The sequence below is a fragment of the Puntigrus tetrazona genome, chromosome 1 (assembly GCF_018831695.1).
Source record: "Puntigrus tetrazona isolate hp1 chromosome 1, ASM1883169v1, whole genome shotgun sequence".
Taxonomy (NCBI): domain Eukaryota; kingdom Metazoa; phylum Chordata; class Actinopteri; order Cypriniformes; family Cyprinidae; genus Puntigrus; species Puntigrus tetrazona.
Window position 1 is genome coordinate 20,230,387 of NC_056699.1, and position 13,375 is coordinate 20,243,761.

General features: G+C 37.2%; 2 protein-coding genes across 4 annotated transcripts; one reads left to right on the plus strand and one right to left on the minus strand.

The window, feature by feature from the left end:
- Positions 1 to 203: 203 nt before the first annotated feature.
- ssrp1b (structure specific recognition protein 1b) lies at positions 204 to 11,468 on the minus strand. 3 transcript variants are annotated; one of them, XM_043238647.1, is made up of 19 exons: positions 11,336 to 11,468; positions 10,805 to 10,904; positions 10,539 to 10,724; positions 10,323 to 10,428; positions 9,267 to 9,460; positions 8,617 to 8,717; positions 8,393 to 8,522; positions 6,517 to 6,620; positions 6,105 to 6,233; positions 5,264 to 5,485; positions 4,281 to 4,353; positions 4,131 to 4,136; positions 3,455 to 3,587; positions 2,924 to 2,969; positions 2,437 to 2,560; positions 2,175 to 2,342; positions 1,960 to 2,057; positions 1,652 to 1,826; positions 204 to 1,037 (listed from the first exon to the last, which is right to left on the minus strand). In XM_043238647.1, exons 2-19 carry the CDS (start codon positions 10,856 to 10,858, stop codon positions 972 to 974), a joined length of 2,115 nt encoding a protein of 704 aa, XP_043094582.1. In that variant the 5' UTR covers positions 10,859 to 10,904; positions 11,336 to 11,468; the 3' UTR covers positions 204 to 971. The 3 variants fall into 3 exon arrangements, with proteins under 3 accessions (XP_043094582.1, XP_043094589.1, XP_043094598.1); XM_043238654.1 differs by lacking the exon at positions 4,131 to 4,136; XM_043238663.1 differs by lacking the exon at positions 10,805 to 10,904 and having other exon boundaries at positions 11,336 to 11,397.
- pold4 (DNA polymerase delta 4, accessory subunit) lies at positions 11,432 to 12,963 on the plus strand. The gene is made up of 5 exons (XM_043239267.1): positions 11,432 to 11,580; positions 12,028 to 12,129; positions 12,275 to 12,364; positions 12,586 to 12,697; positions 12,809 to 12,963. Exons 2-5 carry the CDS (start codon positions 12,030 to 12,032, stop codon positions 12,831 to 12,833), a joined length of 327 nt encoding a protein of 108 aa, XP_043095202.1. The 5' UTR covers positions 11,432 to 11,580; positions 12,028 to 12,029; the 3' UTR covers positions 12,834 to 12,963.
- The last annotated feature ends 412 nt before the right edge of the window (positions 12,964 to 13,375 follow it).

Consider the following 13,375-nt stretch of genomic DNA (forward strand, 5'->3'; position numbering starts at 1 on the left):
CTGACTCTAAGTTGTTGGGTTTGCTGGCTTTTTACTACGCTTAAATCCTTTTACTGTTGATGCAACCACATTAACTTAAAAACCACACTACATTTCCGCTAACATTCCAGAGGAGAAGCGAGGAGCACACAAACAAGTGTGAAGGGCTGTGAAATATTGAGTTACTGTTTCATGGCATGAAGAATATTCACTTGAGTCATAAATAAATGATTCATTTTAATTTGTTGAAACATTTCTTAAAAGCAGTGAAATGTTAAAATGTAGATTGTTTAATGTTACAACAAACATGTACAATTGGTAACGTGTGTGAACAAAATACTGTAAAAAGTAAATGCGCCCAGATCAAACTCAAAAAATACGAATACAGGATGAGTACTAATGTAAAAAAAGGCTTTAAATGCGAATACATATAGAGCAAGCTTAATAGCTGTGTCGGTTTCTGTTGTGTTTGGAAAGCAGCACTGTAAAATATCTCTGTACAAGCAGATATCTGAACAAGAACAGGACATCATGAAATACTCACTATTTTAAAGGAATAGACCACCCATGTTTTATTCCAAGGAGAGCTAAGGTGCGGAATATAGTGCACTATTCATATTTTATATCTTCATGGTGCCATATAAAGCCATAGTCTTCATTCATTGTAATTGCATGGAAAAAAAACTCCAGTACGTCAAAATCTGTCCTTTTGTATTCCATAGAAGAAAAGGTCCTGTGGATTTAAAGCGACATGGTTGTAATTAAATGACGACAGAATTTCCATTTCTTGGTGAACTTTTCCTCTTCTCCATTAATGTCAACACTACCAAAGGTATATACAAAAGTGTTTATGATGTCTTGACAACAAAACAAAACTTGTTATGCTGTAATTTGTACTGTATCGGGATTCCATCAGGTCGTGTGCATTATAATGATGAAAGGGAAATGGTGTTTTCTTTCACTCCCCTTTTAATGTGTGTCATTAGTGTCTTTTAGTCTGAGCCGGACTCTTCAGAGCTAGGCGGTGTGCTGACCACTTCCTCTTCATCATCAGACCCCTGCATAAAAGCAGTGCAAGCACACAATGACAGGGAGACAACGATTACATTTTGAAGATTAAAGTATAAGATTAAAACTAAATCATCTAAATGATCAAACATTCAAAAAGTGTCAGGAATTGATCAATTGTAAAAACTACACACAAATATGTGTTTCATATTAAGCCTATAAAAAAGAAGAATCAAAGAAAAGAATCAAAATGTTAAATATTTTCAAATCTAAATGAATATGAACTAATAATTGTATATAAACAATTAAGATTTGATTTTTTAAATAAGACTTTTTAAACTTTTTTTTTTATTCCTATCAAAGTAATCCTTGAACGAATTGCTTTGTTGTATACCTACATTTGGACAGAATTTCACATTATGCTGTATTTTACGTTTACAATTTTAAGATATAGACAACATGTGGTCACGAGAGACTTCAAGCACGCGAAATATCTTTGGAAACTGCATCAGTTGTGTTATGTATTTGCAGGTTGCATATACACACGAATGAAAGTCAATGAACTGAAAAATGAAAAACTTTTCCGGGTATGATGTACACAATACAAAATGTTGCTGTAACTATGTTTATGAATGTGTGTTATGAGTGTGTGTTAGTGTGTTACCTTGCGTTTCCGTCCCTTGCCTTTGTCTGACTCTGACGAGCTCTCTTCACTGGATATGAACTCTCGACTCTTAAAGCTATCGTTGCCTGTAGCGCGCTCCTTCTCTTTTTCCCTACCACCACCAGACTTCCTTTTCCTCTTTTCTTCATTCTTCCCTCCTTTCTTCTTTCTCTCCCTTCAGAGATGACATGTGAGGAAAACGGTAAGAAATGGCCATTTATTTAGTGCTAAGACCATATTTTCAAACAATATGATGGTGAGTAAATGAACTGTCCACTCAAAGCGAGGCGCAGGACAAAGTTGTGTACTTTTTGGAGCTGCCTGAGGAGCCTCCTCCACTCTCCTTGTACTCTCTCATCACCCGGTCATACTCTTTCTTTGCTTCCTCTGCTTTTGCCTCCCATTCCTGGTGGAAAAAAACGAGATATCAGTTCAAGTTGAAAGCGAGAAAAACATTCTATTCTAAAACATGAATATTGTGGGAAGTGCAGTGAATGTGTGAGTGCTAAGGAGTGCATGTCACCTCTTTCTTCTCTTTGCTAAGTTGTTTCCACATTTCTCCAGCCTTCTTAGAGATTTCTGTGATAGAGATGCCCGGGTTCTCTGATTTAATGCGGTCTCTGCTAGAGTTTAACCAGAGCATGTAGGCACTCATTGGCCTCTTGGGGGCGCTACTGTCCTTTGCCTTTTTCTACACACAAGCGGCATTGAATTTTAAAAGCAAAAAATGTTTTGAAAATAAACGTAAATAACCAGCTACATGTTTTATCCTTCCCTTTTCTCACCTCTTTCTTTCGTGGTTTTCTTTCTTTTACAAATTTAGCTTTCTTGGCTGGTTTCTTCTTCCGATCGCCATCACTGTCCCCATCATCAGCGCTGCTTTCACTGGCAGAGGCCTTACTGTCATACCTGACCACAAATATGACTTAAATTACCATTAAATTAGAGTTCAGGCTAGATTTTGTTCATTTTCTGAAGAAAGTGTAAGCATTCTTGCTGCCTCACCATTAAAGTGATCATGGTTGTTTTTAGTACCAAATGTCCTTGATAGTTTATTCTGGGTGGTTAAAATGATTTTGTTTTGCCATTTGCCAGGCAAAAAATGCAAGTATCTCCTTAATAAGCCATGTGATTTGAGGTATCATTGTTTTTAAGCAATGCAGCACAAACTATGCTCTAATGTTTAATACATACATTTAAGAGATTGTTTAAATGATCATTTTGCCTTCAAGAACTTCTAAAACTGTGGCATATCAACACAAAGCCTCTTACTCTTCTGCAATTTCATCATCTTCTTCTCCAGGATTAAAAGACTCATCTAAAAAAAAAGTCAAATGTTAATGTTTCACACAAAACATATTCCTATCAGTTGTCATTTTTGAAATCTGAACATCAGCACCTAGGAATGGGCGATATGTCCAATTAACATAAGTAAAAATTGATCAAGCTTATAGAAGAATAGTAAATAGTCATCAGTAAATACAAAAAACAACAGATAAATCAATGTAACAGTCAAAAGACACAATTGGAATACAACTTTGTAAATGTTTCAGTTACGTCTGACAGAATAAACACTACAGAAACTGAAGCCTGAGTTTCTTTATGCACCATTTTATATACATACTACATTTGAAACAGCAAGGCTTAAAAACACAAACTATGTGAGAATGCAGCGTTGACATGAAAATCTGAAATCTCTACAGAATGAGAAATTTCTACGGGTTTATAGTATCTATACCTGCCATCTAAACACAAAATCGTATGTAGCTTGCCCACTGATTGGCTCAGAGAGCTGCCACTCACCACTCTCGCCCTCTGAGTCGTCACTGTCATTGGCCTCCTCGCGGATCTTGCCCTCTTCTTTCATGCGCTCCAGGTATGCGTCATGCTGGTCGTCGTCTGAGTCGCTGTACATGTCATCGTTACCTTTCATGCCCTGACAGAGTACAAATTAAAATCATATCAATGCAACATTAACATGTCATTCCAAAGTTAGTATTTGTAACAAAGCAGACAAAGGAAAGCCCTCTCCAAGCAAAAGATCTCAAACCCACTCATGTACTCATACTCACCAGCCTTTCTGTCTCTCTCACACACACACACATTCATATAAGCAATCAGTGTTAAATCATTCAAAAGCAATCCCTTGAGCAATGCTGTCTTCATAGCACACAGAATTATCTAGTATACAAAGGGTTTTCTTGTAAAGTGACCACAAAATTATATTCAGATTTCAGACAAAATACTGTTGTGGTCCTAGTGAAAGTCTGTGTGATCTGAAAAACAGTGTTCAGCTGGTTAAATCATAACCAGCAGTGTGCCTTTCCACATTTTGGTGGATGAGACATCTGCCTTAAGCCATCAAAGATAAGAAAGAACACATTTGACACTCGGGTTGTGATTGAGACACGCAAACAAACACCATGCAAGCAAGTTATAGGAGCACCGACACCAGACCAAACTGCAGGGCAATACCAACCTTTTTCTACATGAACACAATACAGACATACACCACAAACACAAAGAGTAAAATAAGTGTCTGTACACTGTGTGAGGGGTCTATGGACATGTCTCAGTGGATGAATATTATGTACTGCTTGATAAGAAGCAAGAAGGGCTGTAGACGTACCTCTTTGAAGCCTCTGTTCTTGATGCTTAACTTCTTAGCATTGACAAAGTCAAAGAGTTTCCCATATTCCTCCCTGAAGAAGAAGGTGGAGGCAGATTAAACAGAGAATAAAAACTCTGTTAGTGAGTAAAAGCATGTTCACACCAAGAATGGTAACTATATGTGGCCTTGGACCCTCAGATTTCCAGCTTTTCAAATAGTTGTGTTTTGGCCTATTGTAATAAACCGTACATTAATGGAAAGCTTTTTTGGGAGTTGTGTACCATTTTTACAAATGCAGTGCAAAAGTGTATTTTTTTTTTTACCTGTCATTGTTTAATCACCCTCATATCTTTTCAAACCTTTAAGACTTACTTTCTTCAGCAGAACACACTATGTCTTTTTTATTTTAATATTTATATTACTTTTATATTCTTATATATTTTTAAAGAATTCTAATTTGTTTTTTGTATTTTTCCATTTTTTTATTTTATTTTTTTGTATTTTTTCCATTGTCTACACAATGGAATTCATTTGGGGTCCAATTTTGTTTGGACAAAATTGGCAAAAACAGAGAGTCATAAATGTTTGAAATGTCATGAGAATGAGTAAATAAAAGTATCCCTTTTAGTTTTGCAGAAAGTGTTGTTTCTCACACATTAGTATGATGTAATTAACTGATGCCTTGGTGTGTTGACTCAGTCATAATGTGTGTTAAATTGAAAATACTTTAATGTGCATAAAGTAGCTTTTTTTTCCTCTTAACATCTAATGTAGAAAGGGTCAGGTCACTAAAAGAGACGGGCACTTTTACTCCAGAGTAACAAATAAAATCACCACAAAGAGGCTGCCCAGACCTTCTAAGGCAGATGTGGTAAGTGATCAAAGGCATAATGGCAGGAAGTGCCTTAAACAGGATATGGAAACTGGAATTTACTTGTGTGGTCTAGTTCCCACAAAGCTATGTTCTCAACAACTGGACAAGACTTTGAGCTCATGCGTACCTCTCGATGCTGCTGAAGGTGTACTGATTTCCCTGCTTGGTCTCAATCTCGAAATCAAAGGAGCGGGTTGTGGTGGTTCCACGAGCAAAGTTCACGCAGGCGATCTCCTCAAAGCGTAGGTGCACTGGGGGCTTGTGAACGTAGATGAAACCTCTTTCCAGAGGATACAACAGCCCTGAACTGGCCTTATATGAACATGTTATACACTGAGCTCCTGAGTGACTAGAGAGAAAAGACAGAGAGAAACATTGGAAGGTGTTTTAACCTCTTAAACAGCACAACTCTACCCAACACTGATAATAACAAGAAATATTATTACCAAATTAGCATATTAGATCAACTTCTGAAGAATCATGTGACACTGAAGATTAGAGAAATGATGCTGAAAATTCACAGGGATAAATTATATTTAAAAGTATATTCAAAAATAATTATTTTATATTCTAATAGTCTTTCATAATACTGTGCTTTTATTGTAATTTTAATAAAAAAAATGCAGCCTTTTTAAACATAAGAAACTTTTAAAAACTGAAATATTAAATAGAATTGACCCAAAACGTTTAAACAGCAGTGCATCTAAATATTTTGTTCAAATTACTGTTAAAAAAATAAATCAGGAAGATTTGATGCTATGCACTGTATCAGACATTAAGGACAACATCAGGGTATATATTGTATTTAAGTATTTTTATGATCTTTAATAAAATAATAGTAACAAAATGTAAAGGTAGATATATATTGTTTTGTTTAAAATAGTTAAGGTAATATAGACTTTTAACTTAGCAATTGTTGATGTTTTTTTAATCAAATTTTCTTTCACTGAAACATTTTTAGTGTTTACCCTTGGAAATTTCCAGGCACTGTGATCTTTCTGTTGACCAGGGCCTTCATGACTCTGCTAACCATCTCATAGAGAGAGCCAGACATGTTTTTATGAAGTTTCCCCTCAAAACGCCTCTCCACCTCATCCCTGCAAACATAAGAGAGAAAAACAGTATTGCTGGATGGAAACACATTTTGAAGAATGAGTGTAAATAATGGTGTAAGTTTGAGTGACATATCCCAGATCCCAGCTCCAAGGTGGCTATCCCTGCGATAATTGTACTGTAACTTGCATCTGTCAAATGACTTCCTGCTCTAAATTAGTTTCATCAGCTTCGTTGAAGTAAATGAAAGCTACCTTTCTCCTTTTAGTCTGATGAGCAAATGTGAAGAGTTTAATTCTGACATCCTTCAGTGTCACTCTCACTTACTCGTTCATGTTGAGAGTAAGGTTGATATCCTCTTCTTTTGAAAACAGGAGAATGAGAAAATGATAGCGGGTTTGACCTTGTTTAATAGGTGGGTCCAGACTGATCTGAAACAGACAAAAGTTTGCAGTTATTAAAGGTGACATATCATGAAAATCAAATTTTTCCAGGTGCTTTTTTTAAGTGCTTTAATCAGGTCCCCAGTGTATCTACCAACCAAAACATGAAAAAGAGTAAGCCTGTAACTGTGCAAGAGTCTGAAAAACCGAGCGTGTCTGATCTCGCTCCGCTTGTGATGTTGCAAAGGCATCTCATTCTAATATTACCGCCCCTTAATCTGTAAAATTACACCTGCTGCGCTGTCTTTTTGATTAAACAGGCAACAACGGTGTACCAGTTCTAATACAATGGCAAAGATTTGAGCAAAACAGTAGTAGCAAACTGCATTCTGTAATCGTACTGTACTGTTGTCAGCACCCAATGGGACTGCACGCATGCTCTACAATAGTTTACTTGCAGCATTCCGGCGCCATCTTGTGGCTACGTCGAAAACGAGTTTGTAGTCTGTACTGCGCATGCGCAAACGCTTTGACAGAGCCTATGTGGCTCACTATCTTCTGAACTGTCACAGGCGGGTAATTTTTCCTGTGCTGGTTTCTCTTCTGGTGCACTACTCTGACTTTCTGATGCATGTACATGCAGTCTCTGTTACTAGAAATGCAAAAGCTGGGTGGGTGAGCTGTAGCTTGCGCAAAGATCTGCCGAGGAGGGGCACAGTCTGCGTCTTCCTTGGCATACAGTGCTGCAAGGCCTTGTCATCCCTTTTCTTCTTCTCACATCCTCTGCATCCATGTCAGCACTGAGCCAAAAATGCCTTTTGCGATGACAGGTGCATCTACAATGGCTCGCTTCTCTATGTCAGAAAGATTAGCCAAATTAAGCCGGCGTCCTCTCTGCTGAATGACCATTGTGGCCATGGCCTTGCCCACACCCTCAACGGCACATCTCTGAAGATGGAGCGAGAGATCTGTGACGATTACTTGGTGTGACAGATACCTTTAATCAAGCTCTGGTTGGTATGAGGTCAATAGAGAGATGGCGTTCATGGCCCGGACTGAGAGAGCGACTGATTTGTATGCACTCTTCGTCCTGCTTGACTGGAAGCAGTCTGCTTTTTATGGCGATGTTGGGTTTGCTCCTTGGGGGGCATGCGAAGAAGGCATTTTACTAGTAAAAGTAAGTCCTTGCAGGTGACGGAAATCTCTTCAAGAAGCTCTGGAAAGATTGGAAGGAGTTGTCTCCTCCTGCCTCTTCCATGGATCCTGCCAAATGAGGGGTTGTGCTGGTTGCACAGGGGGTAGAAAAGGGGAATCCTCAAAATCGACCTCCTCATCAGAGAGGAAGGAGATTGTCCCTCTTCCTTACAATCAAACGTGCCCTCCTTCTCCTTGTCCATGCTGAGAACACTGGCCAGAGGGGCACATATTCCCAGTTGTTCACCCCATGATAGAGCTGCAGAGATGGGCAGCTCTACAAGAATGGATACCTGGGGAGTAGGAAACAGGAGCTGGACTAGCTGATATGAGGGGATCCTGGCCAGTCAGGCTAGCGGAGGAAGTGGTCAGAGAAATACATAGAAGGCAAACACCGAAACGTATGTTTGAAAGAGAACAGATGTTTTTAGAAGGTACGGACTGTAATGGTGCAGATCTATTCTGATAAAGGGGGTGGGGAGCAAAAGCTCACTTGCGTTTAAAGAAACAGACACATAAAAGTGTTTTTGCTTGCACTCTTAATAGGCTTAATATCTAAATAGTAGGGTACTTTGAGCTGAAACTGAAAGCAGAGATTGTTTCAGGGAATATGTTGCCACACTCACCACAAAGAACATCTGCCGCTGGTCCTTATGAGGCAACAGGAAAAGGCGCAGCACTGTGGTGTATGGGATCTTGTAGTCAAATGTCTTACCATGCAGATGGAGGAATGTTGGATAAATGCGGATGTCGTACCTACAGAGAGCAAAAACCATTACAATTTTGGTGGTTCGCAAAATATTGTAATAAGAAAACAAAATGTTGTGATGTTGTGCGTATGTATATGTACCTGCCCCTAGGTGTGAGGCACTGCAACTCTCTGAAGATACACACAGCATCTCCAGTCGCCTGAATGACATCTGCCTTGGACAGAATGTTCTGAGCAAATGCCTAAAACAGAATTTTTAAAAAATATTTACATCTATATTTATATTCATATCATTCATATAATATGTAATTATATTGAATATATAAACATAACATATTTTCCAAAATATATACATGCATGTTTGTGTAATTATATATACACACAATAAATATACACGCATTTATTATGTTAACAATTTATTATGTGAATAATCATTTGACAGCACTAATTAAAAAATAAAATTAAACTAAATGTGCAAATAAAATAACTAAGATAATATTACAATAAAAAAATGACAAAAGTAATAAATTATACATCTAACAGTACAGTACTATTAAAAGCAATATAACTAAATAATATTTGATGCATTTATAATAAAACAAATTCAAATCAAATTATGGATTAAAAAGCATTTTACATAAAAAAAGAGGTACATCTTAATTTTAGAATAAATTTTGCAAGAATTTTAGAAAGAATTTATGTTATGGTTTATGGTTATTACTTTGTAAACTCTGCCACCTGTTGGTCACTGTTAGGTAGTGCCGCACACACACACAAGCATGTACGCTTACCTCCACAGGGTCTGAGCCCTCGTCCCCTGTGGTGGGTGGGACATAGAAGCGCACCTCCATGAGGGATACCTCTGAGTCATCATTCTGATGAAACTCCACGGTGACTTCATTCTTTCCCGTCGCACACTGAGACACGCTGGCGAGCGGAATCTCAAACGCAGGACTCTCATTCACCTCAAATGAAAGCAAGGGCCCTGAAAAGCCACAGCCACAAAGTGTTTAATACTTGGAAATGGCAGTGAAAGTTACATTATTAAAATGCAAAGCTATTAACAGTTTTCTATTATTTCTAGTAATTATTATGCAGTGATTTATTATTTCTAGTGATCAAGCAATACAGTCTTTTTCATCTTCAGTGGCCATTTCTTAGAAATCAGTCTGGCTGAGGGCTGATATTTATTGTTTTATTTAAAGATTCTAATTAATGCATATGTAGCAAGTGCTGTAATTAAATGTGTATTATTCTCTACATAATATTTACCAAATTAAAAATGAATCACTTTGAAATGAGTTAATATTAAAAAATAATAATCTGAAATGGATTAAAAAATAAACCTGCAAAATAAAACTATTTATACTTCTTTCTGTAATCATAATATCTTTTTCAAATAAAGAAATCACTGTCTGCACTTTCAAAGTAACAGTACAGCATAGTTTTAAATCAAGGAAGTTATTACAGTATATGAGGAAGTATTACAGTGTTTGCCTTTCAATTATTACGTTAGTAATAATAGATTAGTAATCTATATAATAGTATTTTATCATTACTTTCTGTTATCACTAATAGTTTAGTTCACTTAAGAACCGTTAAACAAAGTAAATTAATAAAGATTGAGAACTCCAGGACTCCAGAGTGTCTCGCTTAAGTAACACTTATTGAATGAAAAGAAAAACTTGTCTGTTATTTTTAGATTTTCAGTGTCAAAAACCGAAACTGTAAAAGTTATAATACTGTACCATTCATCCTACAGTGCATAGAAACCTGAATTAAGGTCACTATAAAAATGTTATACTGTACACATCTCATAAATGGTGTTGCATCAGGAATGCACTGACCATTAAATTTAGCAGTGCCCCAATTCCAACCCTTCACACACATATCTTTCTCAACCAGCTCCACTTTGTAGTTGGCTTTGAAGTACTCTGAGATCTTCTCAAGGTCCTGTGCATAAAAAGAGGGTGGAAAATTTAAAAAGCAACACAAAAGTGGAGTATGGAGCAAACGCATCAAATTTGTCTCTGCTTTTATTGAACTTTACATCGTGGACTCACTGTGTCTTTAAAGCCATCATATTTGTAGATGTTTCCAGTGCTGGTGCACAGCTTGATGCCATGACCCAGACAGACTCTCCTCCACTGGGCTTGAGAAAGCTCAGGCACCGGAATGCTGTCCACCTTCCCGGTCTTACTATTTTTATACACCACTGTCTGCTTACTGAAGCGAAGACGCCCATCGTTCTGTAGTGAGAGAGATCAGTCAAACATTTTCAAGTATGCCATCTCAGATTAGACATCAGGCTATCGCAGCTTCTACTCACCCAGGAGCCCTTGACCTCCTGATAAATTTCATTGAATTCCAGAGTGTCACTCATGTCAGCCACTCCAGCTCAGACAGAGTGGACCCGTGACGTTCAAAAGCTGCGACAGCAGAGGTGAAATCATAAATATAAATTATACAGTATTCGCATAGATTTTTTTTATTTCCTCTGCGTGTGGCTTTATGAATTCGGCAACGTTTCAAGTGTGTTGTCAATGTTAGAAATTTCCTAATTGACATTGAGGCGGCACACTTTCTTCTGCAGGATTTGGATGTCATTAGCTTTGTGCCATAAAATCAGCCTTTCTGAATACCTTGGAAAGGCACTTCCAATGTTTTATCCAAACCTAAGCAAATAAATGGAGCTAGCGAAGCTACCATATTCTGGCATCCAACAGCGGCTAGTGTTTTTCTGTTTTTGTGACGAACGACACATTTTAAAATGACAGTACATTTTTAACAGGACTAGTTTATTTAGAACGCTTTTATGGCATACAAAAAGAAATATGTGAGATATTTGAATCAGTATTACTGTTATTCGGCGAGAGGATCAAGGCCGAGTCCCGTGTGCGTAGATTTGCGGAGCGCAGCGCTTATTGTAAAGCGTTCGTCATGACGCCATCACGCTCTGTGCGTAGCCCCGCCCTTCATATCGAGTGTCCGTCTGTTTTGTAAACGATCGTGTCACAAAGCGAAAGTTAAAAGGTTTTATTGATGAAGACTGCTGTCAACATTGGCTAATAATTTATCGTACGACAACATCCTATCAGAATTCAGGTATGCTGTGACTTTCATGTATATGTAAGGGGATGTACGTGCAACTATACAAAAGCTTTAACGTGAGTCCAGTCGGAAGCAGTGTTGTTCGATCGATCGATAAATACAAATGGCCTTTTTTGTCTTTTTCAAGCAGTGTTTTTAACTCTAAACAAACAATAATTGTTTGTAGGTTGCTTAGTTACATACGTGAGCATCTTTGACTAAATATATACTTTTTTGCTTTTTATACTTTATGTTTGCTATGATTAAAATACAATTGTTATGTATACAATAAAATTATTCATGTACAATATTACATTTACTTGATGAATGACCTGAAGATGATTGATTTAGTTTCATTGACTTATCCTCATGATGCCAACCCGTGTGACTTCAATTAACTACATCATTTTTTTTATACTGTTGGTTGGAGTTAACTAAAGTGTTTCTGTCCTTTAATTTTAGATATGACACCTAAGCGTGGCCTTATAACCGACACCTTTAAAGTTGTAAAGAAGGCAAGAAGAGGGGGCAAGAGAAACAAGTCTCCTTCACCGCCAATAGCAGGTGGGACAGGATGTTTGTGTCTGTGCATATTTCAGTGAAAGCATAGATCTGTAATATGTCATATTCCTAAACTGTGCAAATTATTTAAAGAAGCATGCCAATGTAGTGATGCAGGAGCATTTATAACAATGTGATATCTTATCAGAGCCTGAGCCCCCACAACTGAGTGAAAGAGAAAAAGATCTTCAAGAATTAAGGAAGTTTGATCTGGACTGGAAATTCGGACCATGCACAGGTGCGTTATTATTTTTATTAACCGAACTCTATGCACAGCTTTATGTTAGTATTTTTTATGGTTCCTGTAGTCTGTAAAGCAATAAAATTCTGAAATGTATTAGCCAAGTTGCTTTGAGCTCTTGAATTATTTTCAAGAAAAAAAAATATATAACAATAGTGTGTGTGCGTGTGTGTGTGTGTGTGTGTGTGTGTGTGTGTGTGTGTGTGTGTGTGCTTCAGGGATCAGTCGACTGCAGAGATGGGAGAGGGCAGCACTGCATGGGCTGAATCCCCAGCAGGAGATTAAAGACATTTTACTGAAGGAGAGCACTGACCTAGAGTACACACAGAGGTATAACTAACATGCACTTATATACTCTCCATCTCCCTTTTACACATGCAGATACAATCAAAAACCAGCCAAGCCTGCCACTGTAACACTGATTTTCTTGCTCTGTTTCAGTCTCTGGCGTGACTATCCTATCTGAAAAACTGATGGGGAGAAGACAGAAAGATGAGAAAAGGAGCAGTGCTTTTGTAGTGTTTAATGTGTTCTACTATGTTTGCTTTGTTGTTTATTACACTACATTTTATTAAACATTTTATACTCAAAATTTAGTATGACGTCACGGTTTACTCACTTTGCAACTGTTTTATATGCATAACAATATTGATCATACCATATCCTTTTAATGTTTTTTTATTTATTACACCTTATTTGTGTATTCTTTGTCACTTAAAACATTTGTATTACGTTTTATATTTTGTAAGTAACGTATAAGCTTAAACCACAAAGTGAAGGACCTTATTTATTAACAACATGTCGAAATAAGAGTAACATTTTATTTTAGGGTCTCTTATCTAGTTACTAGCATGCATATTACTAGGATATTAGCCATATATTAGTAGTAATTAGGCACATATTAATGGCCTTTTTCTACATCTCTAATTATACATAATACCTAAAGGTAACAACTGCTTTACTAACCATTAATAAGTAGCAAATAAGAAATTTACTGAGGGAAAAGTC

What these genes read in the sequence shown, in the direction of transcription:
- pold4 (XM_043239267.1), top strand. Translation starts at nt 12,030, where the DNA reads ATGACACCTAAGCGTGGCCTTATAACCGACACCTTTAAAGTTGTAAAG. An exon ending in TCCTTCACCGCCAATAGCAG is followed by an intron (nt 12,130 to 12,274) that starts GTGGGACAGGAT and finishes ATATCTTATCAG; the next exon opens with AGCCTGAGCCCCCACAACTG. An exon ending in GACCTAGAGTACACACAGAG is followed by an intron (nt 12,698 to 12,808) that starts GTATAACTAACA and finishes GCTCTGTTTCAG; the next exon opens with TCTCTGGCGTGACTATCCTA.
- ssrp1b (XM_043238647.1), bottom strand. Translation starts at nt 10,858, where the DNA reads ATGAGTGACACTCTGGAATTCAATGAAATTTATCAGGAGGTCAAGGGC. An exon ending in AGGGCTCAGACCCTGTGGAG is followed by an intron (nt 8,718 to 9,266) that starts GTAAGCGTACAT and finishes ATTCTGTTTTAG; the next exon opens with GCATTTGCTCAGAACATTCT. An exon ending in CTTACTCTCAACATGAACGA is followed by an intron (nt 6,234 to 6,516) that starts GTAAGTGAGAGT and finishes TTATGTTTGCAG; the next exon opens with GGATGAGGTGGAGAGGCGTT.